The 27,490-nt window shown below is 42.1% G+C and overlaps 5 protein-coding genes and 1 non-coding gene across 6 annotated transcripts; 3 read left to right on the forward strand and 3 right to left on the reverse strand.

Moving 5' to 3' along the window:
* Nucleotides 1-63: 63 nt before the first annotated feature.
* Nucleotides 64-9,289, forward strand: LOC135340631 (uncharacterized). The gene is made up of 23 exons (XM_064536952.1): nt 64-239; nt 522-612; nt 1,012-1,099; nt 1,613-1,706; nt 2,496-2,537; nt 2,738-2,810; nt 4,366-4,512; nt 4,844-5,021; nt 5,346-5,392; nt 5,475-5,533; nt 5,836-5,943; nt 6,687-6,777; nt 6,831-7,014; nt 7,073-7,154; nt 7,363-7,478; nt 7,708-7,818; nt 7,947-7,999; nt 8,052-8,126; nt 8,215-8,332; nt 8,530-8,595; nt 8,733-8,848; nt 8,959-9,049; nt 9,136-9,289. The coding sequence occupies exons 1-23, from the start codon at nt 143-145 to the stop codon at nt 9,205-9,207; spliced, it is 2,199 nt and encodes a 732-aa protein (XP_064393022.1). The 5' UTR covers nt 64-142; the 3' UTR covers nt 9,208-9,289.
* Nucleotides 9,290-11,966: 2,677 nt separating this feature from the next.
* Nucleotides 11,967-14,376, forward strand: LOC135340645 (programmed cell death protein 2-like). Its single transcript, XM_064536971.1, has 3 exons — nt 11,967-13,535; nt 13,770-13,883; nt 14,143-14,376. Exons 1-3 carry the CDS (start codon nt 12,348-12,350, stop codon nt 14,296-14,298), a joined length of 1,458 nt encoding a protein of 485 aa, XP_064393041.1. The 5' UTR covers nt 11,967-12,347; the 3' UTR covers nt 14,299-14,376.
* Nucleotides 14,344-19,077, reverse strand: LOC135340647 (NADH-ubiquinone oxidoreductase 49 kDa subunit-like). Its single transcript, XM_064536973.1, has 11 exons — nt 18,923-19,077; nt 18,657-18,802; nt 18,393-18,496; nt 17,896-18,210; nt 17,659-17,811; nt 17,329-17,534; nt 16,744-16,873; nt 16,497-16,592; nt 16,208-16,291; nt 14,586-14,643; nt 14,344-14,503 (listed from the first exon to the last, which is right to left on the reverse strand). The coding sequence occupies exons 1-11, from the start codon at nt 19,012-19,014 to the stop codon at nt 14,466-14,468; spliced, it is 1,422 nt and encodes a 473-aa protein (XP_064393043.1). The 5' UTR covers nt 19,015-19,077; the 3' UTR covers nt 14,344-14,465.
* Nucleotides 18,257-18,328, reverse strand: Trnaw-cca (transfer RNA tryptophan (anticodon CCA)). The gene has a single exon. It is a non-coding gene; the product is annotated as a tRNA-Trp (tRNA).
* A 26-nt stretch (nt 19,078-19,103) lies between the features above and the next one.
* LOC135340625 (DNA (cytosine-5)-methyltransferase 3C-like) lies at nt 19,104-23,894 on the forward strand. The gene is made up of 14 exons (XM_064536943.1): nt 19,104-19,227; nt 19,282-19,349; nt 19,510-20,167; nt 20,314-20,559; nt 20,611-20,712; nt 20,767-21,244; nt 21,424-21,658; nt 21,724-21,778; nt 21,929-22,060; nt 22,208-22,435; nt 22,566-22,656; nt 22,708-22,856; nt 22,936-23,231; nt 23,450-23,894. Exons 2-14 carry the CDS (start codon nt 19,342-19,344, stop codon nt 23,763-23,765), a joined length of 2,994 nt encoding a protein of 997 aa, XP_064393013.1. The 5' UTR covers nt 19,104-19,227; nt 19,282-19,341; the 3' UTR covers nt 23,766-23,894.
* On the reverse strand, nt 23,856-27,388 carry LOC135340651 (ETV5-related protein Ets96B-like). The gene is made up of 6 exons (XM_064536978.1): nt 27,016-27,388; nt 26,423-26,614; nt 26,067-26,275; nt 25,555-25,741; nt 24,852-25,034; nt 23,856-24,515 (listed from the first exon to the last, which is right to left on the reverse strand). Exons 1-6 carry the CDS (start codon nt 27,101-27,103, stop codon nt 24,088-24,090), a joined length of 1,287 nt encoding a protein of 428 aa, XP_064393048.1. The 5' UTR covers nt 27,104-27,388; the 3' UTR covers nt 23,856-24,087.
* Nucleotides 27,389-27,490: the final 102 nt, after the last annotated feature.

The following is a 27,490-nucleotide window of genomic DNA, read 5'->3' on the forward strand; positions in this document are numbered from 1 at the left end:
TAGCGGAAGAGAAGTTTACTACTTATTAATTAGTGCTGAATCAGCAATGTTTAGGCTCAAAGTGCAGTTGGAGGTCACGGTTAATTAGTTGTGGGTTCACCCGTGGAGAGCTACTAGCCTTTGATGTAGGGGGATACATTGGATGGAGAAGAAGCTATTATTTCGAAGCCTTGCTACTTCTCACATTACTGCCGTGATTTACCAGCCTTTGCGGAGGGAGGTAGTAGCTGGACATGAAGGTGAGATGCACAGTAACTATGTCTGCATCTATCTGCATGTGGGTGGCTGGCCTGCTAACAATACCAGTAATTTACACTTTAATATCAGATAGCTAGCCATGCAACCTGAGCTTTAGCAGTCAGATCGGATCGTTTTACCCGTCAGGAGTTTTTGTTTTCATGGCAACACGTTTATTATGAATGTTGTTGTGATCTCCCTCTCCCCAAACCATCCCCTAATTAATAATGTTATACACACCCCCAGAATACCATATTATGAGCATACGCACGCACACACACCAGATGGCAGCTTGAGGTGCTGGGAGCAGGACACTGGTAAACTGGTCAGCCTCAGTAACCACCACAAAGGAAGAATAACAGACCTCCTTTTCTGGTACAACATTGTATTGTATCTAATTTACATTTTTAAAAACGCCACACAACTGCTCCTGCAGTAGAGTGTGCTGAAATCAGGTGATAGTATTGGCACTAGCCTGGTCATGGTTATGTCTCCCTATGGTTAGGCAGCTGGCGTAATTCCTGCCATTGTGGTTCTCCATTTCGGAGACTGCTGTAGTACTAGCTGTCTCTGTGTGCAATCACCCTAATGCAATCATCAGTGTACAGTCTAGGTGGCTTATCCAATACCATCCCCAATGACTATTGTATACTGTTTCCCTTGTTAGCATATCCTAATTCGTACCCATAGCAGACTTTACTATATCTATCATTAGGTTAATTACATGCGGCTGTCTATAGTTTAATTTTTGTTGGAATTTTCTACTTTGTTCAGGCCTGAGGGTAAGACCATGTTCTCAGCGGCCATTGATTACACAGTAGTGCAGTGGTCACCTGCTGGAACACCATTCAACACAATTGATGTGAGCTGCATTTATATAGAACATTGTTAGTATATACTGTGGGGAATGGAGTTTGGTATTACATGCAGGAAACTTGAAATCCACACTTTTAAAAATGTTCATTGTTTCCCTCTATCCCATCTTTCCTGCTTATTGTCTGGTATGTTGCTTACAAGTATAGCAACATTGTCAGAAAGCATCCCTACCCACCGTGCAGTATGTATTATATTAAGGTGTGTCCATTCTTTGATATGCTTCGCTCAATTAATCACTGATTGTCATTGATTTGTTCGACAATAATCTCACACAATACTGGCTTTGTGAGACGTGTACCAGTTGTACCTGAATAAACGAACCTTGAACCTTGCACGTATGCCCTTGTTAGAATCTTGATTATTAATGCCCCAGAGGAATACAGTAAAGCTAATCACTGATCGTTTTGAGCCATCAAAGACTATACAATATTAATGACCAAATTAAAGTACTCAATGGTGAATACTGTTATTGTATGTATACACACCCTTCCTCCTTTAGTTAGGCTCTCCTATCCACTGTCTAACCTGGAACCCTCGGAAGGATGGCCTCCTCTGCGGCAGGGACGGATACATTTCACTGTTAACGCCCTCAGGTAATATATAATTATGTGAGCGGACTACACTTATCCATAAACATCATCTCTATTGTTGCCAGCTCTGATAATTAATCATCATGCCCTTAATATCACTATTCTAGTTACTAGGCAACTCTAGATTGAAATTCCAGTTACCATTAGGAACAGTTTAAGAGATCAAAGAGTCTTTCATTGGCTCTATTATTCCACCATAAGGCAGTGGCCTAAGCCAGGCGTGTGACTATGAAATACGATAGGATGTACTGTTTTGGGTTTGGGTTATGGAAGTATTTATAGTGCTTAAAAATCAATTTTAGTTCACTTGCACCTATAGAACCAAAAGAGCAGTCAAATTAGCTCAACCTTTGCACGGGTTGATTAGAATCATCAATAACCTGACCCCAGCCAGACAAAGTCCTGTTACAATTAAGAGCCTGCATGCAATTATGTTAATGGACCGCCAGCCACTGCATCACTTTGTCAATCCTACATGTTGCAACCTTTAGATGCACCGGCCCTGAGCCTTGTAGCCTGGGCTGTGGCTGTGGTTGTGGGCTGGTTGTCAGCCCTCACACAAGCATGCATAGCTGCATGTGTGCGTGTGTGGGTGTGTGTGCATGTGTGAGAGGTATGGGTGTGTGCGTGTGTGCTCAGATATACTGTTTCCTTTATTGTGGTGTTTGGGTTTGCACATGTTTAACCAGTTGTACAAAGGCTCAATTGTACTTACTGGCGTGTATTTCCTTACTAATGGCTCATTGCTTATACACTGTCTCCCACATATTGTTTGTGTTCTCTCTCCTACAGGAAAGAATTCCACCAGTGGAAATCCTCTTCTCTCAAGAAGAGGTCTGTTTAGTTATTAGCCTTTGTTTATACTGTTTACTGAATCTCTTTGAACTATGGAGCTATATAGTTGTGTTCTACATACAGGCCCCTAACCTTGGATTATAGTGCTTGGTTGTTTGTAAGTATTAAGTGAACTGTATAGCATTCCGAGTGTGAGTGTATAGTGCATATATGTTTACTGACTGTTTTTACTGGCACAGAAACAAGAATAGAAGGTCACTCTGGCATTGTCAAGTGTCTGGTTTCCTTGGGTACCAAGGTCTACTCTGCTGGGTGAGTGGCCAGGCAGCATGCATCACATGTGGGCACATGGTGGGCTAGCTTGTGGTGGCAGGCTCTTACCTGACTCTATAATGATGATTGCTTCCATACACTTAGGAGGCCTCAATAACCAAAGTCACCAGATTTCGACTATAAATTATAATTATTATATTAGACAATACTTGATTTCATGTTTACTGACCTCTTGAGCTTTTGGATTTTGCACCATAATACACCCTCACCCCCAGTGTGGATAGACAGAGCCCACCCCTCATGTACTCAGAAGCCATGCACTTTGTTATGCATGGAAGCACCATGTACTGCTAGCTAGGTGGCCTTATAGACAGCTTCACTGTGTCTGCAGCATGAGTACATGTGCCTATTGCCCTTACTGCGTGGTATAGTGGTATTAGTGGCCAGTTAGTTTATTGTCTGAATCTAGCTCTGGTTAACTTAATTATGTTACATAGCATGAGTGCTTCAATACAGGGTTTTGCAGAATCTTTGAAATAGAGGGTGTAGAGCGTTCCTTATATGGATATCTAATGTTTACATCTTGTGGTGTCATATACACATTGTGGTGAAATGCCAAGTCTGCTTAGGAAGCAAAATTCAAAAACAAAATGGCTTTTTCTTGTGAAAAAAGCAGTATTATTGGATGGAGAAGAGTGCATCAGACAGAGCTGCTTGGACTGTCTTATCAAAGTGTTGCTGAGAATCTTCAAGTTGATCCATCAACTGTTTGTAGAATAGTGCATTGTTGACATGCTGACTAAGATCTATATACAACTTTATGGTTGACCACAGATAACCTTATAAGGAACGCTCAACGCAAAACGCTTTTTTGGGATATTGCAAAGATTCTGCAAAACCCTGTAACCTCATTATGAAATTCAATCTTATTACTTACACATATTGCCATGACAACTGTAGGAGGTGGACTCCTCTGGGGTGCAGTAGTCTAGTCAAGGAGGTGGGATATCATGTAGATGAGGTCATGTAGCCACAACATGTACAACTGTCTCCTTTCTTGTTTTCTGCAGGAGAGCTGAGGATGGGTTGGTCATTGGCCTTCTATTGCAGTTCATATTTTTTAATGTCATCAAACACGCTTGAGAACTAGCTGTAGACTTCTTGCTTGCTAATGTTGCTTAGAACAACATCGCTGGTAGTCTGTGTTTCAACTACACATACATGTTGGATTTTTCTCAGATATACTAGTTAACCTTTTGGTTTGCTTGAACAAGCTTGCTTGATCATCAATACTATACCCCTCCCCCCTAGGGCACACACTGTACTGTTGCTCTAGTTCACAGCATGCAAGAAGTTTATAACAACCACTTGTTCAGCTGTAACTTGTGTGTAGGAGTTCTAAAATCTATGTCAGTGTGAGAAATTTTACTAAAACAAAATGTCTTGACTATGTCGTATATGCTGTTCTCATAATGGACTCGGCATATTTGGCATATTTGTCGTGGCATGAAAGAGTCACTTAGTCTGTCGGTCACTGTGAGCTATTACAGTGAACATTGTTGTTCTCTTTATCTCCTCCCTATCGTCTGTGTAGGTATGACAACATGCTGGTGGTGTGGGAAGTGTCCACTATGCCTGGGGACCAGGACTCCCCCCTACGAGCCCTGGTGACTCATACCAACGCTCACGACGCTGGTATCACTACTCTCATTGTGGCCAAGGACGCTGACAGTAGCACCTGGTAAGTTATAACTACCTTTCTAAAAGTATCCAGCCTCTATAGTTGGGTCAATAATAGTACAGTGAAACCAGTTCAATTTACTGCTGTTCCAGTCAGATTTCTTATAGGATATCGATTTGCAATGGCTTGTTTTCAGTGGCTTGCTAGTATAGGGAATTCCCCTTTGCTAGAGCTTTGCCTTTGCGGACTAAAATTATTTTTAAAGTATGCTGCATATCCACCTTATTAAACCCAGCGATGAACCTAGCTTCACCCTATGTAGACCCTGGTAGTACCTGTGAACCCTCACTATCTGGCCACAAGAAGGTCCTAATCCACTATACCACTACAGGCTGGCTACTGGATCCTTTGACGGCAAGTGCAAACTATGGACTGGGGATGGAAAACTAATGTTTCAGGTGCAGTGCAGTGGCCCAGTGACGGGGCTCTGTCAGGTGCCCCACACTGGTGTGCTCTGGGTTGCAGCTGGGTCCTCTGTCAACTATTATGAGCCAAAGTCTGGAGAGTGTGTGAGTGCCAACATCTACTGCTTGTGGTATCCTGATGGGCTGAGATTCTATCAACATTTCTCATTGGCATACAGTCTAAGATCTCTTAACTGACACACAAACATATATTATATCCCACCAGACAGCCACATGCACATACATGCATGGAGGTGCACCCATTAGCTGTAGGGCCTCTCAGCATATACATGTACTCGGAGTACAATGAGAACTCCTGATGCACTGTATAGTCTTTGTGTACTCTCTATTACATAACCTGGCATAATGACATGCCCTTGCTGTAAACAGCTGGATTAATTCCGTCTTGTTCACCGCATGATTCTACAGATTACGGATGTTGTGCCAATTCTGAACAATCAACGAAACCTGGACAAGTGAGTTGCCTAGCACAATTAATACTTTTTAAGGAATTTACAAAATCCACGTAATTATAATATTTGCATGGTTTTCTTTTAGGCCCCAAGTCCAAGGTGTTCAGCTGCTCAAGTATATCCCAGAGGCTAACCAGGTTATAGGCAAGTGAGGCAAACCACAGTGGTGTGTTATTTAGACTTCATGGTATCCATAAATTGTCTGCAACAGTATTCCTATTATTGTCCATTACATAACAGTTCATACTGATCTGCTGATTTCCTTTATATAGACACACCCAGTATTTCAGTGGAGGCCACATTGTGTCCTCTGCCTGATCAATTAACTAGGCTTCTACCACACTTAGCGCCCAGTCAATTAATTTAGTCTGTGTCAAAGGGTGTCCTGTACTTCTACTGCATTTTTGCACACACACACTCACACCCACATCACACACCCCACACAGGGTCGACCCATCTGAAGGAGGTGGTGGTGTGGGCGTACACTCCGAGCTGTAGCGTATGTGTTCATCCCTCCCCCTCCCCTCACGCCCACATTGAGACCATTGCTTACAGTGAGTACACACACACCTACACGCACACGTGTATCTGCATGCTATAGCTATAAGAGACATGCATACATGTACTGACTGCATTGGCATGGGATGGATAATAATTGACAATCGACAATCGACTAATTATCATTGTGAACCTAGCGTGAAGGGTGTACATGAGAGAGTATGGAAGATTAATTAAGCATACAATTCTTATAATCAGGTGACAAAGGGCCTCAAATAGTTTCCACTTCCTGTCAATGATTGTTGTGGACATGGAAGGTTTCAGACTATAAATGATGAATTAAGCATTTAAACATGCAACAATTCTTTTATTGTCTGGAATTTTGATTACGGTATAGCTCCAGGGCTTCTTGCACTTGAACTTTGAACTAGTTATCATTTATTAAGAGCCTAATCATTGATACCACTGTCTGGCTGCTGGGCTGGCTATCAGTCCATTTGTGATTGTTGTCATTGCATACATTGTACTTCCTTTCAATGATTGTCATAGCAACCTTTGATAATGATAAATGGAGTACTAGTATGAAAGGTCCCCCATAAGTACGTATTACTGTGAACACCAGGTACTGTTATGAATGCTCGTAGTTATGTATACCAGTTTGATATGTCAATCGATATATCTCGATCTCCGTGCATTCCTCTTCTTTCACATCATAATAATTATAACATTCATTGAGTATGGAAGATTAATTGAGCATACAATTCTTAATTGTATGCTCAATTAATCTCTCGATCTGTAGCCAACAAGAGGCCTATACTGCTGTTCACTGGCACGAGTGATGGGCTGGTTACTAAGTGGGATAGACTGCAGCTCAATCCATTCATGTACAGGTAAGAACATCTGCTCTATACTAATTAGTTATCAGTTACCTGTTACCCTGCAGCACTGAGCAACTGCACTACAAGGCTCGGCTGGCGTCACATCTCGTGAGTGAGGAGGCGGAGTGGAACCTGATCAGGATGGCATTTGGAGGGGATTCCCCCACTGCTGACAAGGGGCAGAGTCAACCAGAAACCAAGGAGGCCGATAGAAAACTGAAGGAGAGAGCACGAAAGAAATTGCTAGAGGTATGCATTTGATTGAGATGTGTTATAGTTGATGTTTTAATTGCTTCCCTTCGCTCAGGCTGACTATCGGGGTTTTGTGTGCTCAATGTTTGTGGAGGAACTGGATTACGTGGTCTGTTCTTGTCTTGACGGGAGAATTGGTGAGTCCCTCAAATACCAGTAAGAGTAATAATAAAAAAAAAGGTGATATGACTTGCATCGATCTGCTTGTTAAACTGTCAGTTCTATATGCTAGTTCCCCCTCCTTTTGTTCACTTGTAGAACGTAATTGTTTTAACTAAGCGGATATAACTATTATGACATGAGCACTTTTAATTGTTTTAACTTGTGGCTGGTTTGCACATGCAGTGGTATGGGGCTACGACATGAGTACTGTTAGAGTGCTGAGTGAGCTACAGAGGAAGGCAAGAGAACTGGCCAATGGACACAAGGAGACTATCGGAGGAGAAAAAACTAGTACAGAAGTACGTTGCCTGGTCATCCATATATACAGTATATTAATTGTATAATAATTATACTCTCGGCCATGCCGGCACAACTAATTATATAATGTTTATATGCCGCATATCATTCATACATCTTACTGCCGACCACACACACCCTCACACACACACACACACACACACACACACACACACACACACACACACACACACACACACACACACACACACACCCTCACGCACACACAAGGACCCAGTGATTAATCGAGTAGCTGGGTTTATGTGTATGCACATTCTGAACGGACACACCGGATGTGGGAGTGGTCTGGAGCTGGTAGAGCACAAGTCAAAGCTTTATCTGGTAAACTAGTATTATTTAATTTGCTGCTGTGAATGTTATGTAAAGATCATTACGTATCTTCAACTATGAGGTTGCTGCTGGTAAAGGGTCATTCTATTTAAAATTAAAAATTTGTTTTGTGTGTGTAGGTGTCTTCTGGTTGGGACTGTGCTGTTTGTGTGTGGGACTTGACTGAAGGACAGTAAGTTAATTGCGTACACATTAAGAACATGGTTTATAGAATCTCTTCTCAGACTTCTTGCCAAACTTCAGCACACGGACACTGCTTCCGATGACATCATTACATGCCTAGCCTACAGCCCTACCACGTACGTAAGATCATATTCCTGTATAAATATGCATTCTCTCTCTATTATTAGTAGTAGCAGTAATTTCACCGGATACTTCTCTCTTTAGGGACAGCATAGCCTATTCCATGTCAAATTGTATAGTCTACTTGCGTCAGTTCTCCACACGACAGTCGGAGATGAAGCTCACGGGGAAACTTGAGGGCCACACTGGCGAAGTAACACAGGTCAGATTCTAAACTCTTTTTATAATTATTGGTAGCCTGTTTTAGCTAAGTATTACCTTGTAGTTTGTTCGTTTGTTCGTCAATCTAATTTGGTAGATACAAAAGTGAAGGCATGCACTCTACATGATTGCATTGCATGTAGATCGAAATATTGTAGTATATGGCATCATGTTCATTGGGACTACTTGTGTGTGTAGGTGAGGTGGAACAGTTTCACTGAGAAGTGGGTCACAGGCTCAGAGGATGGGACCATAAAGATCTGGGTGAGTATACAGAGTGTATATACATGCATATATATACTCTCCGAAATGAGGCCTGTTTTGATAGCTATTGAATTCTCACAACAAGTTAGGATGGTGAATTTTAATACATGCAGTAAATATCCAGTTTCTTATTGTAGAGGAGTGACGGCCAGGGCGAGTGTGAGCAGCTGGTGTCTGTCGGAGGGCCTGTCTCATTCGTCACCATCGACAAGAAGTATGGCTTCATATTGGCAGCCATCCATAATGTTATCAGGTCAGCTATATATTATTACAGGAACTATCTGTTTCTAGCCTGAAGCGAGACTAGACATTGCAGTGCGTATAATACCAAGGACGCCCTCGATAATGCCTTGTTTCTTGCAGGGTGTACAACACTGACCTTGAGTTACTGCAAGTGTGTAGAGGTCACGAAGACAGTGTTAGAGCTGTCTTACACATACCGGAGAATGATCAGGTAGGGTGCATGACAGTTGGTATCGTGATCTTCTCGTTCTCTCCTGTGCATATAGATTAAGAGTATTTATAATTATAACCCTACAGTATGTGACAGCTGGCTGGGACAAGACCCTGAGACTTTGGTCGGCTTATCAGCCACGGACTCATACTTCATAGCTATAATAATTTTTTATCGACTTTTTAAACTGATGATTTTTATTTTTTTACACCATTTTTATACATGTACATGTAGACAGTCTATGACGAGTGTCGCAAGCTATGCTGTGCTAATGCCCCTCGCCATGTTATGCTTTCGCTCAAAAAGTATTAGAGTGTTAAATATAGTAGAGGGAATAAGCTAATGAATTTTACATTAAAGTAAACTCACTGATCTGACTTGTTTTACATGCATGCATCTATTGTTGTTAGTGCGGCCTGAGATAGAGGCTAAAAGATTCCCTTCCTCCCACGTTTTTGACTTGTTGCAGTTCACCCATGTAGCGTGTGGGTTATAAACCGGGGCTCCGGAGCTGTAGGTGGGTGGCCGGGAAACCGGCCGTAACTCACTTTCCTGTAGTCTTTCATTGTGATAGTCAACAGGTCTCCTGTAGTCTTTCATTAGATCACAGCCCTTTTTTTTTTTGTTTTTTTTTTGTTTTTTATAATGTTATGCCAAGAGACACTATAGCAGCACAGTGCTAGTGTCGCTTCCTTATAATTATAAAACAATTGGCAAAAGCATCTTCTCTAAAGATAATGACGGCCACAAAAAATGTTAGCCTCACTAACACTATAATTATGAGCGTTACTTTTCGTCGTCAGTTGGTCTCGTTGGTGAGAGTGAAGTGTGTATCTCTGTCCTTCTTTGCTGCCTTTCATTAGGTAGCAGCCCTACTGTCTTTCATTAGGCAGTAGCAAAACGGTTTATTTTTTATCTGCATGTAGTACAGTTCAGTGTGTACAATATTTTTTTTCTTTAATGCAGAGCATGAGGTGCGTACCAACTAGCAGCTGAGAGCTAATATTAAGATTAAATTAACAAGATGTGTGCCCTAAAGTACTTTTTGGAAAGGAACGCAGGTATAGGCCCACACATGCAGTATCTAATAGGAAGTGAAGTTTTGTTTTGTGCACACTTAATTTAAGGGCAAACTTTTCTATTTTGTGACATTTACTTTTATACGAGTGTTGCAAGCGTGCGCTTGCTAATGCCTCTCGCCATGTTATGCTTTCGCTCAATAGAGTGTAATATAGTAGTTTCTATAATGAATTTTACATTAATTATATAAACTTACTAAGAAACATGCATCTATTGTTGTATTATGTGGCTTACTGGGACCCCAATCATAATTTATTATGGCGAAAACAAGCCCCTTGTGCAATTACTGGCATGGTCCAGATGTGATATAATTATATATATACACTATTAATTGCACTGCTTCCATTTCCTGTGCAAGAAATAGTTGTGCTGTGGCTTCTTTGATATTTGGCTCCAACTGTATGAACATGCAACAAAATGTAGTATATAGCTACTGCCTAGTGCTACAATACAAGAATGCTAGGTAGTGTTCACTTGTATAGTGTTCATTTATTTGTTCTCACTCAGCTAACTAAAAGTTATCAGCAGAAATTAACTTCACAATCACTTCAACTGATGTATATTTCCATGAGCTGCAGTCCAATGTTAGATGATGTACTGGGTCTATTGAAGCACATTCGTAGTTCAATGTCATCAGCAGTTGGAGTTGATAGAGTTTTCGTAAACCACAGATCATTTTCGTTATTGTAACATGTGTTGAGGCTCAACTGACCATCCCACAGCGCATTGTTGGGAAAGAAACTACGGTAATATATATGCCAGTTATTAGGTGTGGCCACACTATCACAAAAGTAGTCATTTCCCACAAATGGAGGAGAACCATAGGTGTTCCCCTCATCACAAGGACAGCGCCCGCTAGGGGCACTGTCAGTATTACAGTGTCGTATGTTTGATGATAATCAGTCGGATATGGTTTGCTGAAGCTGTGCACTTTTATAGACTTAATTTGAACTTGAAACACCCACTATAAAGTAACATGCATGCGTGGTATATTATAGAGGTATAATACACCGGAAGATTTCCGTGTTGTAAACGTATACGCTAGAGAATTACAATTAAGATTTCCGTGTTTGTACACTATATATAATTATAGAGAGAATTAAAATTTCCGTGTTTGTAATAACTATAGCGAAATTTTTGCAAAACGATGATATTTGTTATTATGCAGACATGCTGTCCACATGCAGCTGCTGGACATGATACGGGTACACTGATTACATGGAGAAGGCAGAGGTGGAGACAATCAAGCTCTGTATAAGCCATTGTCCCACAGAACATGCTCTCATTCTAATTATGCAGATTGCCTGGCAGAGAAAATTCAAGAGCAAACTTCCATAGACAGACATCTAGACACTAATGTTGCATGTTTAAAGTAAAGTTCTTTGTCAAAAAGAAGGAGACAATAATTGATAGTAGACTACATCTATACATAAAAAATTAATTTGGTGTCATATAAGACACAAGTCATTGTTCATATGAGATTAATTTGGTGTGGCCTAGCGCCTACGGTGTCCCTGAGGTATACACCTACTCCATTTTGCATTTGCAGTTCATTTTGCAGTTCGCTTTTGTGGTTCGTTTTGCAGTTCGCTTCTGCAGTTTGCTGAATAGGGAAAGCAGATAAGCACTGCATGTGCTTTATTAATTTTTTGCCCAGTTATCGCTCCATATATAGACCCTTACAAACCAGTATTGAGTAAGCACATATTTATTGTGACATCCACTAGCATAATTATGTGTGAGGTTAATAAATAACCGAATACTGCACTACATCCATATCCTGCAGTAGTTACAGTTATACAATTGTCACAAAAATCAATGGTAAATTACAAGGAGGTAGACTAAGTATTAATTCAGTAAATTTAATGTTCAGATGGGCAGGGGCAGAGCATCAACTGTTGAGAAACACTCGTCATAGAGTTCCTTGTACTCGTCTTCAGTCTTGACCATAACAACACTGGTGGGGCGTTTGGTGAGTGAGGCAGCACCCAGATCTCGTCTCGAGGGCACGTAGCAGTAAGGGACCTCGTTGTCTTCGCACAGCACAGGGATGTGCGTAATGACGTCAATGGGGCTCACATCTCCGGCAAGAATCACCAGACCCTTCTCGTTCTTCCTCAGGCCTTTAACGACTTCTCTCACACCACGCTTTAGTTTCTTTGCTTTCCTGGATTTCTTGACAACTTTGTAAAGTTTCTTGGTGAGTTTCTTGCTGGCCATGGGATTGGCTATGATGCTAACCAGAGTTACTAGTTCTTCGTATGTGGCTGGTTCACTGTCTACAGGTTCTATCTTGACAATAGCACTAGACTGGACTTCTTCTTTCTCCTGGTCTTTGTCCTTGTGCTTGTGTTTCCCCATTCTTGATCTTCGACTCGGTCTTCTTACAGCCACGTGGTTGCCTTTGGATGTGTTGTCACGCCCACACCCCCACATGGCTTTGGTGAAGACAAAGATGGAACTTGGCTTTGTAGAGAAAGTGGATGACCCATCTCAGCTGTGTAGCTCCTTGTTCCCTAGTAAAGTTGGTGGGAAACCAGCATGGCTTGATCCTCAAGACCTTCCCCCTCCTGAATCTGTGTCCTGTAAGAGATGTAGATCACCACTCACCTTTCTACTGCAAGTATACGCACCTTTGTCTGATGGAGAGCGAGACGAAACATTTCATCGAAGTATTTCAATTTTCATGTGTAGAGATTCAATTTGTCATCAGCAGGACGGCCCCAAATGCTTCCAAGTCTTACGATGTCAACTCCGGAAAGTGAACAATTTCTACAGTGAATCAGCTGATAGTACCGTTGATACTGCGGATCAATTGGACAGACTAAAACTGGACGAAGTTGATGATCCTCAAGATGATGATACAGACGATAAGCCCTCGATATCAGCCACTGAAATGACTGTTCAAGACATCGAAGGCTGGGATGAAGAGGTGAAATCAAAGCCAGCCTCCACCTCTAGTGTGAGTGTTGAAGGTACACTCACTGTTTGTCGGAGAACGTCCCCACTCTGTATTGTGTGTGGAATGTCTGGACCAAAGAGCTGTGCCAAGTGCAAGCGAGTCAGCTACTGCTCAAAGGAACATCAAACTCACGACTGGAAGAATGGACACAAACTGTTCTGCCCTGACCTTGCTAAAGGCAATAATTGTATTGTCGACTACGATCCCAGTGTGGGTGTAACTCTGCCGTTGTTTGAGATAGTCACTGAACCAGAACCAGAGAATGCGTCCCCTGATGGCCGAGCAGAGAAGAGTGTTGAGGAGAGGATGGCTGACTATCACAGCATCGTTAAGACCAAGAATCTGTCTGTCTCTCGGTTGAAGAAAGAGGAATCCGTTCGGGAGAAGAAGAGTGATAAACAGTTCAAGGTCTTCAAGAAAAGAGTAGCACTGGAACCTGAGCAGGTAGGTCTTGTACTGTGTTGTTGTTTGCTCACCTGTGTATTTATGTACCTTAATAGGAGCTCTTGAAGACAGTCAATATTGTACTAGACGCTCAATTTCAGAATTGCCAATTACCCTAGCAGTAGGTATCTAAGGCTAAGGCTTGGTAAAAATTAATTGTTCTGTCGTCTTTCTCCTTACTGTGGTCGTTCTATTTCAAACTGTTTCTCGGAATTATTATACTCCCTCTGTCAGGTGATTCGGTACCATCGTGACAGCTGCCCACTGTTAGTCTCCAATGAGGGTGTGCCTACTGAAGGGGAAATCCCTAACTGTGTATGCGGTGCAAAGCGGGTCTTTGAGCTACAGGTAAACACTATATGTAGGCAAAGTAGACAGTAGATTTTTGCCTGGGGAGAGGGTAGAATATAAGGCCGACAAAATTGATAGTCCAGGGACCTAATTTTTAGGTTGGTTGGGAGGTAAAGATTCAGTCCCTCAGAGCACCCTTCCCCTCTGTGTACTTGTTGAAACCCAGTTACAGCACTTATACTCTCTCCACTATCGTTTAATTGTTGACCATTAGTCTAGATAATTATGATGTCACATGCTCTTTCCCTCTGTGCAGGTGATGCCCCAGCTGTTGTATTACCTCAAGCTGGACGAGGTGATGGGACCCAGTGTGGACTGGGGTACACTACTCGTGTACACATGCTCTGAAAGCTGTTCCACTGGCCCCGCCTACAAGGAGGAGTTTCTATGGAGGCAACACTTCACTCAGTAGAACACATGATTATTGTCCATGGGTTTTTTTTTGTAAAATAAACTGTTGACAATAAATTAGAGAATGTTTTTCACAGAATATCAACGGCACAAATGACAGTTAATACATTACAATCTGACAGAGCTACAATATGGTTGTGTATATATATATATATATAAATGTTGCTTCTATCGATCCACTTCTCCAAATACAATGTCTTGTGAACCTAAAGAATAAGAAAGGTATAACGAATGTACATAACTAAACGTGATTGATTATCAGCCAACACAAAAATCATGTCAACTTACCAATGATGGCTACAAGGTCTGCCAGCATGTGACCCTTACTCATAAAGTCCAGGCCAGCCTGTGAGAATAAGAGAGTGTGTTCACATAGCACATTAAACTCAGATTAAGGGTGGTGATGGATTATAGCCCACGCTTTTTTTCAGAAAATGGACTATTTGAGCACGAAATAAATTATTGATCTAAGCACACCACATTGTCAAAGTGCTACTAAACAAAATAATTTTTTAGGAAATTGGACACTCGCAACATAAGTTATGGCCTCTCGAACATAGCTACGAAAACAGGCCTGATTTGGAAAAAGCGCCCACTTATAGCCCACGCTTTTTTTCAGAAAATGGACTATTTGGGCACGAAATAAATTATTGATCTAAGCACACCATATTGTCAACCTATTAAAGTGCTACTAAACAAAATAATTTTTTCGGAAATCGGACACTCGCAACACAAGTTATGGCCTCTCGAACATAGCTACGAAAACAGGCCTGATTTGGAAAAAGCGTCCACTTATATATAGCCCACGCTTTTTTTCGGAAAATGGACTATTTGGGCCTGAAATAAATTACTGATCTAAGCACACTATATTGTCAACCTATCAAAGTACTACTAAACAAAATAATTTTTTCGGAAATCGGACACTCGCAACACAAGTTATGGCCTCTCGAACATAGCTATGAAAACAGGCCTGATTTGGAAAAAGCGTCCACTTATAGCCCACGCTTTTTTTCAGAAAATAGACTATTTGGGCACGAAATAAATTATTGATCTAAGCACACAATATTGTCAACTTATCAAAGTGCTACTAAACAAAATAATTTTTTAGGAAATCGGACACTCGCAACACAAGTTATGGCCTCTCGAACATAGCTATGAAAACAGGCCTGATTTGGAAAAAGCGTCCACTTATATATAGCCCACGCTTTTTTTCAGAAAATGGACTATTTGGGCACGAAATAAATTATTGATCTAAGCACACCATATTGTCAACCTATCAAAGTGCTACTAAACAAAATAATTTTTTCGGAAATCGGACACTCGCAACACAAGTTATGGCCTCTCGAACATAGCTATGAAAACAGGCCTGATTTGGAAAAAGCGTCCACTTATAGCCCACGCTTTTTTTCAGAAAATAGACTATTTGGGCACGAAATAAATTATTGATCTAAGCACACAATATTGTCAACTTATCAAAGTGCTACTAAACAAAATAATTTTTTAGGAAATCGGACACTCGCAACACAAGTTATGGCCTCTCGAACATAGCTATGAAAACAGGCCTGATTTGGAAAAAGCGTCCACTTATATAGCCCACGCTTTTTTTTAGAAAATGGACTATTTGGGCACGAAATAAATTATTGATCTAAGCACACAATATTGTCAACCTATCAAAGTGCTACTAAACAAAATCATTTTTTCGGAAATCGGACACTCGCAACACAAGTTATGGCCTCTCGAACATAGCTATGAAAACAGGCCTGATTTGGAAAAAGCGTCCACTTATATAGCCCACGCTTTTTTTCAGAAAATGGACAATTTGGGCACGAAATAAATTACTGATCTAAGCACACCATATTGTCCATGTGGGCACACAAACAAAATACACAATGCTGAATGGTGTGGCTTACAAGGTGAAAGAATCCAGGTGCCCTTATCTTGCAGCGGTAAGGCTTGGAGGTGCCATCAGAAACCAGATACACCCCAAACTCTCCCTGCAGTGGCAGCCACAATGAGTGATGCACAACCAACACCCACCCAGCCCTACTATAATAGCACGCAGGGTATAGCCTTGGGTAGCTAACAATGATTTAATTTAACTTAATTAGGTGGTGCAAAATGTAATACAGCTAACTCTAGACTAAAGGGTGAAGCATGAGCAAGAGTAGAGGGTATGTGGGAGATGAGGAGTGAGGTTACCTTGGGGGCCTCTATGGCAGTGTAAGTGGATCCAGGGGGAACATGGAACCCTTCAGTATACAGTTTGAAGTGGTGGATCAGAGCCTCCATGGAGTCCTGTATCATGTGGCCATCATTATTGAGATACATACTTCCATAAAGGTTTAATTACAAAACATAATTATGAGTTCAGAGTGGTTGCACATGTACAGTACCAATATCTGATCATACTACACTGTAAACGAGAAAAGAAATTCAAGATCCATACCTTCATCTCTGCCCTACTGGGTGGGGCTATCTTAGCATCGTCCACCTTGATCTCTCCCTCAGGCATATCATTGAGACACTGGTGAACAATCCGCATACTCTGTCTCATTTCCTCCACACGACAAAGGTATCTGCATGGACGAATAGAGACAAAATGTGGGTTAGCAAAATAGAAAATTAAGAATACCATTTAATACAGCTATATCTAAGAATAAGCTACAAAATGCATCCATTACATGACTAATGACCAGGTCTAGTCAGAATGGTCCCAGCCCCCCACAACCTGTTAGGCCAACACTGTGGGAATGAGGTTGGTAGTCTGGCCGCTTATAGAAACCACCACTTGTAATTTCCTGGTTTGGGGCTTACAAGTTACAACTGAAGAGTAACCAGATAACTGAACACCCATAGGTGTAGGTAGTACAGTATAGAGAAAGGAAGTGGCTACAGTGATAAGCAAGAATGTCTAGGCACCAACCTTTGAAGAGCAGCCCTCACTACAGATTAGCTCACACAATCTCATGCAGTCATTGCCCATTTTCTCACAACTTATTAACTTATTTAATTTATATAACAGCTGGCACACCTGTCAAAGCAGTCTCCAAACCGGCCAATGGGCACATCAAAGTCCACTCTATCATAGGCATCATATGGCTGCACTTTTCTCAGATCCCATTTGACCCCTGACCCTCGGAGCATGACCCCTGTGAACCCCCAGTCCAAAGCCTCTTGTACAGTCACCACTCCAATATCAACTGTTCGTTGCTTCCAGATACGATTACCAGTAACCAGCTGCGACAAACAGAGAATAATGAACACATTTTCACAAACAGCATTGTTAAATCCTACTCTTTGACACCACTTTTGTTGCTTTTTAGCACTTTTTATACATATCTTCACACACACAAAAACTTGCCTCTTCCACTTCATCAATCCTGACTGCAAAGTTCTTGAGAAAGTCATAGATGTCGTCCATCAGTCCAATGGGGAGGTCTTGCGCAACACCACCTGGTCTCACGTACGCTGCATGCAGACGGGCACCTGACACTCTCTCATAAAACTCCATCATCTGTGACAACAGGAGCTTGTTTACTGAAGACAATATTATAGTATACTGCAAATTACAAAAAGACTCTCTGATATAAGTTGGTACCTTCTCCCTCTCCTCGAACCACCAGAGGAATGGCGTCGTGGCACCCACGTCCATGATCTGACAGGCCACTGCCAGACAATGGTTCAGGATTCTTGTAATCTCTGCAAACATGGTGCGAATGTACTTGGCCCTGAGGGGAATATCTATCCCCACAAGTTTCTCAATGGCCAATGAAAAAGCTTGCTCGTTGCACATCATCGAGACATAGTCCAGGCGGTCAAAGTAGGGCAAAGCTTGCATGTAAGTCTTGTATTCAATAAGTTTTTCAGTTCCTCGGTGAAGTAAACCAATGTGAGGGTCAGACCTTGTAACAGTCTGAGGAAAAATATGTATTATAGTTAGCAAAAGAAAAAAAATTGAATGACCCTGACGTGATTTGAACACGCAACCTTCTGATCTGGAGTCAGACGCGCTACCGTTGCGCCACAGAGTCATATTGAATAACAAATTGATGGATTAGAGACTTGACAGATGCAATGCTAAGACATTCTCATTACCTCTCCATTCAATTCCATTATAAGTCTGAGCACTCCATGAGCAGCTGGATGCTGGGGTCCAAAGTTCATAGTGAGGTTACTGACTGTTTTGCCGGGAACAGGCTCTGAGAAACAGCAATTGCATTTCCGATATATAATTATCCAACGATAAAAACAATAATTATCGCGATAAGTGCATCATAGGCAACACCAATAAGCTTGGTTACATGTAACTATGTTAGTCAGCACCGCTAATAAGTGCTGCACATTGTTGAAACAACATACCATTCACATCCCAAACGGCTGAATTATCATCTGGATAAAGAACATTTCCAGTGAATAGTCCAAGTTTCCCGGGCAGCTTGAGTGGTTCTAACTCACGCTGAGCTTGTTCCGCCGCCACATCCGTACTCGGCTGAGTAGCAAAGCATCTGCACACACAATAGGGAGTTCACGAGGCATAATTATTAATATCCTAGTGTATTATCATCAAGTTTGTGTACTACTGCAATATCTACAGCAATTCTCAGACTCATACAGAGCTTTAATACCTGGCTATATTTACTGAGTGCTTGTTTAGCTGCCTCCCTGCTGAAGCCGAGCATATCCTGGAGAGCAAAGGTATACTTCTTCTCATAGCCATGTTGTTTTGATTGTCTCAAGAGGAACTTTGACCTCTAAGGCTTAATTATAAGGAAGCCATTAATTTTTTGGCACAGCAACCGTGCACCACAAAAAACCACAGCTCTCTTGCATAAGCGCATAAGCATGCATAATAATTGCTATAAATTGAAATTGCAAAAGTGAGAAAGTCTACTTTCTTTTATAGTAGTATAATTGCAGTGGTGTAAGGCAGGTAAGATCTCATTGAATGCATTGCTTTTGAATGGAAATGTCCTGGCTTTTGTAGTTTTTCATCTTCATTGTGTGTGCTCTCTGCCTTTCATCAATATTTCAAGGCAAGACAGACATGCAAATGTGAGTATGCATGTGACCTGCAAAAAGCTTTGTATTTTACATACATACCTGAGCATCACATCTTTAGTTAACAGTACTCGTGCATGCAGTACTGTATACTGTCGTCTTTTATAATAATCTGTGCCAGTAGATCTACCTTTGAAATTGAAAATGTATACAGGCTTAAAGCTGGAGAAGAGAAGCCGCTCTTTACTGCTTCACTTTCAGTCGATATACTGAAGCTAACAAACCCAATGAGTAGCTATGCTCCCTATGTCTCGGAAATGGACTCCTCTTTACAACTTGGGAAGCATCCAAGAGTGAAAACAACAGTTCCCAAGCAACCTAGAGAATCGATGATGGAAGAACAAAACAGTTCAACGTCCTGTGATAGTGATATCGAATCCAGCCCAATTTTCCACACTCCACCAAATACACCTCCGTTTGAAAAAATGTCAAAAAGGGCGAAATATCGAACGGTTGAAACTCCAACTCTTCATTCTTTTGATGAAGGATTCCAGTTTTCTGATGAAAGCTTCCGACGATTCAGCTCAAGAAGCCGAAAACAGACTCACTTTTTAGGTGTTGGTAGCGAAGAGGCTGAGGTAGATACTGAAAGGAAAAGAAGTAGACCTAGAGGAAGGAAGCTATTGTTTTCTCCTCCACCAGTACCAGCATTGAAAAGAGATGTCTTTGGTCAATCTTCTATTTTGAAAGATGAAGATAGGTTGCAGGTGACAGGGAGCAAAGACACGGTGGAGCAGCAGCAGGAAGCTGAGGGGGATGAGAATACAATCACTTCTGCAACCACTCCAGCTGTAGTAAAGCAAGCAGAAGAGGTGATTATGTGTGTGGTTAGTGGTCACCCCCACCTTCAGACTATACTGTGGTTAGGATAGCCAATAGTGTTAGGCTAATTTATGCACGCTAGTTAACAAATTTGCTTTATCTGATTGTTGTAAAAAAAAACTGCACCTAATTGTAGAAACCCCAGGATGACTCAGCAGGCTCAGTACCAGAAGACTCCCCTGCACAGCCTGTCACCAGAGAATGGCTTGAAGAGAGCTTCCGTGTGGGCACAATGGTATGGGGCAAGCTCCCTGGATACTGCTGGTGGCCCGGGATGGTTATCAGTTACGGTGGTCCCGGTGCTGAACGCGATGACGAGGGAACAGGAGAGTCCAATGTCCAAGCATGGGTGAAATGGTTTGGAGAGACCCAGCTGTCCAGAGTGAGTTAGTTTATCTTGTAATAATCACTCTCTATCGCCTCAATTCTACAGATTGCTGCTGAGAAACTGTGCTACTTTCATGAGTTCAAGGAGTACTTTCAACCACTTCAGCTCAAGGGAACGTACAAGAAAGCTATACTTGCTGCTGTCAAGGTAATCAGCTATGATGCATAATTAATTAACCATTGCCTCATTAATACTTTCTAGGAAGCTGCCAAACGTTGCAAGGTCACCTTCCTCTCTTCTCCTGAGGACAAGAAGCTGCGTTGGATAATGTCAGACGATTCGCCATTGCCAAAGCTCATCATAGAGCATCAAGAGAGCCCTCAGACCCCTCCCACTATAGAGGAGGGTGTTGAAGCACCCATACTTGAGAATAAAGCTGATCAGAAGGAACCCTCCTCTCATGAGAACAGTGCAAAGGGAAAACCTCGCGGCCGTGGCAAACGAGGGAGAGCAAAAGGAGAAAAAATGGCAATACGCTTGACTGCACTTGAGCAGGAGATGATTGAGTGGGCGTATGGTGGGTTCTTGCCGGGCGGTAAGGAGGGGCTACTCCCAGCCCCAGAGGAGGACATACACGTTCAAGTTGTTCCAGTAGAGGCCAGAAACAATGAGGAGAGGAGCAATGATGACATGCCCAGGAAAAAGAGGAGAGTTATGATGTTGCAAGTGAGGAGCAGAGGTGAGGTTTTAGCTACTACTGTTTCAGGTATGGGATTTCCAGGAACTAATTGACCTAATTTGCACAAACTTGATTTAGGTTAAGAGTGTGTAAATATTCCAACAGTTACTATACATTGTCATGTATGTGTACTATGTTGATTCTTCATTGTACTGTATACTGACCTTGTGTAACTGCAGCTCGATTCCACTCTGTTCTCGAAGGACGTGCCAATCTCTCTGACATGTGCATCGGATGTGGGGACTTGAACATCATTGCAGACCACCCTTTCTTTCGTGGAGGGTTGTGTGTGGAGTGCAAGAACGACTTCATGGAGAGTGCCTACCTGTTCGATGAAGACGGCTCTCAAATGTACTGCACCATCTGCTCTGCTGGGGAGGAGGTGTTTATGTGTGATGTGCAGAACTGCTCCAAGTAAGTATATAGACTACATTTCCATTTGTGATTGAGTCATTATAATAATTATTGTATTTCTGCAGAGTGTACTGTGCCATGTGTGTGGAGAAGCTCTGTGGTAGTGCTGAACTCAACAGGGTAAGGGCACCATGTTGATAGTTCATAATTTTTATAATTACTTAATTAATGGACATGGTAAATGTAGTCACTGTGTTAAAAGTCATAATAATAGATCTGCTATACCACTATATACTACATGTACCTTCTGTTGTGCTGACGTGTGTGCAGGTCAAAGAGTCAGAGAAGTGGCTGTGCTACATGTGTTCTCCTGAGCACAGTCACATAGGACTGCTCGAGAAGAGGGAGGATTGGGACAAGAAACTCAGAGAGCTCTTCCTGAATGATCACGAGATGGAGTATGTAAGTGTCCAATTTACAGAGCTCTCTAGGAACTATAAAGCAACTTTTCATTTTGAAATTCATCTTTCATGGGCTCTCAAAGAAAGCTCCTGTTTACATGGTCCAGCTTTTAAGATGTACTTGATTCATACATTTTTCTGCATGCAGGATCTACCAGCTTTCCATCCAACCATCCCCCCAGAGGAGCGGCGTCCAATCAGAGTGCTCGGTCTCTTTGACGGCATAGCAACGGGCCTTGTGGCGCTGAAGGAGTTAGGTGTGGAGGTGACCAAGTATGTGTCCTCGGAGATCGACACTGATGCCATATTCGTGTCAATGGTGCAACACAACGAGATTGAGCATGTGGGAGATGTAGCATCCATAACAGAGAAAGAAGTAAGTCAAATTAATTTATGGCATTTGTCCAAATTATGAGAGAAGTGAACTTTACCGCCACAGCACTAAGTCATAGTTAGTAGTATTAGTATTGACTGTAGTGGTTATGTGTGATTTACTTCCCGTGTAGATTGAGGCATGGGGACCATTTGATCTCGTTATCGGAGGGAGCCCCTGTAATGATCTCTCTGTTGTGAACCCGGCCAGGAGAGGGATATACGGTACAGTCCTCAATGCAGGTATTCTCAACAGCTAGTCATATGCACACACAGAGGGTACTGGACGCTTGTTCTTTGAGTTCTACCGCATCCTTAACTATGTTAAGCCAGCTGTTGGTGAGGAGAGACCGTTCTTCTGGCTCTTTGAAAATGTGGTCTCCATGAAGCCTCAGGACAAGCAAACCATCAGCAGATTCTTGCAGGTAAGAAAATCCCATTCAGTTTTGCATGTACATTAATTTATATTTTGTAAGCACAAGATAAAAATGTCCTCTCATGCAGAGCAACCCAGTGGTGGTGGATGCCAAGGACATATCACCTGCACACAGAGCTCGCTATTTCTGGGGCAATCTGCCGGGCATGAATCGGCCCACCTCTGTCCTCCCATCAGACCGCCTCACGCTGCAAAGTTGCCTGGAGCCAAACTGCTACAGAGTGGCCCAGTTCACAAAGCTGCGTACGATCACCACCAAGATGAACTCTATCAAGCAGACCAAGAAAGCCATCTTTCCCGTGAGGTTCGAGGGTGGGAGTGAGGAAGAAGAAGGTGACGTACTCTGGTGCACTGAGATGGAACGGTAAGTATTATAGCATTGAGACTATTGTAGCGTTGAGACTATTGTAGCGTTGAGACTATTGTAGCAGTGAGCAAGTATTTGCATGAATTGAGATCACTTAGTACTGTCTGTAGAATGCTTATTAGTTGATTGTTTCCCTCTATGCTGTGAGTTATGTGGTTGTGTGGCTTAATTGCTCGTAATTGGTTATAATTATTATTTGTTTGTTTTTCATTCAGATTGTTTGGCTTCCCTGAGCACTACACTGATGTTGGTAACCTCGGTCGTGCCGGTCGACAACGGTTGCTGGGGAAAGCGTGGAGTGTGCCTGTGATTCGCCACCTCTTCTCTCCTCTCAAAGAGTACTTCAAGTCCTCCACCACCAAACAAGAGGGAGTGGCTGCCATAGCCTCAGGGCATGTCAATGAGCATTATTGCCCTAGGGATCCTCCCATAGCAAGTTCTACTGGAGATATTACACCTCCTAGGGATCCTCCCATAACAAGTTCTACTGGAGATATTACACCTGTTTCCCCTATTGTGAAACTAGACTAACTTATTCTATAGAAATTCTACCCCCGTTAGCCCTTTTAATGTTTGCTCATTCTATACTCAACACCTTGTAATATTTATTCTCATATTTATTTCAGTTGATTTTTGTTGGCTTCATAATTATAATTATTTGTAAAAATGAAATGTCAACTGTGGGGAAATTGAGCAAATGTTTAACAAAAAGTATGAAACTAACAGTACAAAGAAAGAATGGAGTGCATGATGCGCATGGATATTATTATAATGTTGTAATGGTACAGTACACTAAACTAGTGAAGTGCTGTTGCCCTAAAACCTTTATAGACTGAAACAGTATGAAAGAAAACTATGGTTCAGTTATGACTACTTTCTTGGTAGAGTTCAGTTTCTTCTCAATAGTGATTGCCGTACCATGCTCTGTCCCGGAGGCCAGTGCCTTCTGCAGCTCGGAGAACGATAGTCCCAATAATGACTCAAGATCACACACAAACGTGTACACGTATCTCTGGTTGGGGACCTTCTTGATAATGTTCTTGTCATAATAGTATCTCAATCCACGCGATAGTTTCTCGTAGTTCATGGTGGGTTTGTTCTTCCTATCGCCCCACCTACGCGCCACCTCTGGAGGGTCGATGATTTTGAATTCCCAATCGGCCTTGTTCGTCCATTTTATGCACGACTGACTTTCTCGGTCGGTGAGGAGCTCTAATAAGAACTGCCAGAGCTGGATCTGTGAGCCAGTGCTGAACTCAACTTGTGGGGAGGACGTCACAGCTAAAGGGAAAAAAAGTGTGAGAATAATTAGAGTTTTAGGTATGAAATTTCATACTTTCATCACAAAAGCAATATGATCTCTAGAGGGTGGGAACAAAAGAACAATTAATGTATCCTATATGTATACAGTACATGTACAGTACACGTGTATATAATTATGTACTGTCTTAGATACATGAACACAACTTATTCACATAATCTTTGCCTGCTCAGGCAAATCCTAGCCTATACAAAAGAGTTAGCTAGGTTAGAGGAATGGAAGGTTCAAGACCTACTATCCTCATAGCAACAGGCCAGCAGTACAGAGAGTTGAGTTTAAACAACCCCAACACTCACCGACAGAAGACTGTGTGTTGTCTACCATTGTGTGCACAGGGGTGGAGGGTGACCACATGAGCTTGTCGGCCAGGAGGGGTTGTGTCAGTGAGGGTGTGACCACAGTGTTGGTGGTGAGGACATCACCTGATGTGCTCTGGGCCCCCGTCACTGTCCCAGCTGAGGTCGTCTCACCAGAGGTGGCTGTGATGGGGTATACAGTTAAAACATTATTGCAGACATCAAACCCAACTCAGTAGCCAGACATCAAACCCAACTCAGTAGCCAGACATCAAACCCAACTCAGTAGCCAAGTCTTTAGAATTCTTTTGTTTTCAAGTACATGTACTAAAGTCTGCTCTTTAACTAGAGTTATGGTGGTCCAATATCAACGATTTTTTAAACTTTAGAAGGAGCCCATTCAGGTGGTATGCTCAAATCTCAAATTTGAAACGGGCCATACTTTCTTATTTTTGGGAAAAGACAATTTTAATACATTGTCTGAAAGACCTTTCTCTGAAAATCAACGAATGAATCTGATTGCATGGACCAACGGAACTAAAGTTATGGCCATTCAAATTTGCTTTATTTAACGCTGGGTCGCGTACATACATACATACACAATTAAGACCTTTGGTTCTTCAACTGAATATTGATATAAATTACATACGACTGCCGAATTCTGTACTCCCTACCATCAAAGTCTCAAACTATGAATACTCACTTTGTTGCAGTTGCTGTAGTTGTACCATCTGCTGTAACAGTTGAAGGTAGTTCTGTTGTGCGGCCGCAGTGAACGTGGTAGATGTTGGGGAGGTCACACCAGCGGGAACTGTTTCAGCACTGACAACAGCCTGAGTAACGGCCTGACTAACGGCCTGGCTGATGGATGGATTGCTCTGAGCCATAGCCTGGAAGGAGTGGGACCCGAGGGATAGGTAATGTATGTTTAATTATAACAACTGTCAGTGGGCGTTAGATACGCCTTGTAGTAGATAATGATATCGGGGGGCCCTTGACAATCATCTATTACCAAGCTACCATAGCAACGAAGAACAAGTGTAGTTGTAAATGGACGGTAAGTGAACACAAATTCCTAGCATAAATGATAAATATTTCAGTCCTGGCATTAAGTTTATCCATTCAACAGCGTGTACTTGATGTTAACTGCTTACAAGGAGTGTTAAACACACACACACACACACACACACACACACACACACACGCTCAGTGTACCTGTGATACTCCTGCTGACAATAGACTGGAGATAGCTGCTCCCCCCGGCTGAGTAGTGGCGGGGTTGGACCCATCCATGGGTACCCATATCAAGCTGTAGTTGTTGGAGCCAGGATAGTAGACTAGACAAGGGAATAGAGCCGTAGCCGCAGCTGCTGAAGAGCTGCCTGGAGTTGTTGCACCAGTCCCATCCTTACCAGCCTCAGAATCTGCACACATTGAAAAGGTTAGAAAGAAAACACCCAACAAACAACCGATAATTAATTCTGAAACCAAAACTAATGTGAAACCAAACATGCTACTATTGTACATATGAGATAGCAAGCGTGTCAACATAAACAAAACGTACAACTCACTTTTAATTGATGACTCAGCAGCAGCTTGCACAGCTGCTAATGCTGCCACAGTAACGTCTGTGGTGTTGGCAGTGACCAAGCTCACTACGCTCTCTAGGGTGGGTACGGGGCTCAATGCCTGACCACCATCGCCATCTTCACCCGTCGACTCCGATTTGAGCGTGAGAAACGCGACGTTCTCCGGTGTAATGTCTGTAGGGGAGTGTGCTTTAAATAGGTACACAAACTGTACACGTACACTGTACATATACATGTACATGTACAATCGACTACTGTACGACTCTAGCTAGCTAGCAAGGCTCAGTTAGTACTGCAACAACTGTTCCACTTTTTGTCAAAATACTGTGTAGGAAGTTTAATAATTATAACAAAATGGCATACAGAATATGGATTATTTGCACTTACAGGAAATCAATGGAAATGGCCACAGGAAAACTAGACCATCTCTTGTTTAAAATATCTTTACAGACTCTCTTACTAACAGCTCAAGCCTTGGCCCTAAGAACTGTGAACCGGTTATTGTAACATTTTTGTCGCTCTAGGCTGTGGCTAGTTGTTGTCGGTGTTCAAGGAAGCTACACTGTTTGACTCACCCATGCCTTGGTCTTGATCGCCACTTCCTTCACCGATCACAGACTGAGAGGTATCGCTAGGTTTAGACTCTTTAGTTGCTCCCTCCATAGTGAGATTAAACCTTCAATAAGGATATCTTGGCGAGCTGAGATGACTTGGATATATTCAAGTAGGTTAGAGAACTAGATCCAGACGAGTGTGATTTGAAAATAAAGTGTAAATTCTCTACAGATTTTCTCTTCTTTTTATGCACGATCAATTGATAGTCTAATGCTTGATGTCGCTTGGGTTTTCTAAGTAGATTTAGTGGCCTACCGCCATAGAACACTTCAAAATCAAAGACACTTCCTCCTACCTATCTGTTTACTTCCTTCAGTTGAGGAAGACGGCACGTGAGGTCATCAACGTCATAGATCATAATTCAACGACGACCATTACCAGAAACAATAACTAGAATTTAATTTTATGTGCTCATAAGCGATCATTGCCAATTAT

This window comes from Halichondria panicea, chromosome 9, assembly GCF_963675165.1.
Source record: "Halichondria panicea chromosome 9, odHalPani1.1, whole genome shotgun sequence".
Taxonomy (NCBI): domain Eukaryota; kingdom Metazoa; phylum Porifera; class Demospongiae; order Suberitida; family Halichondriidae; genus Halichondria; species Halichondria panicea.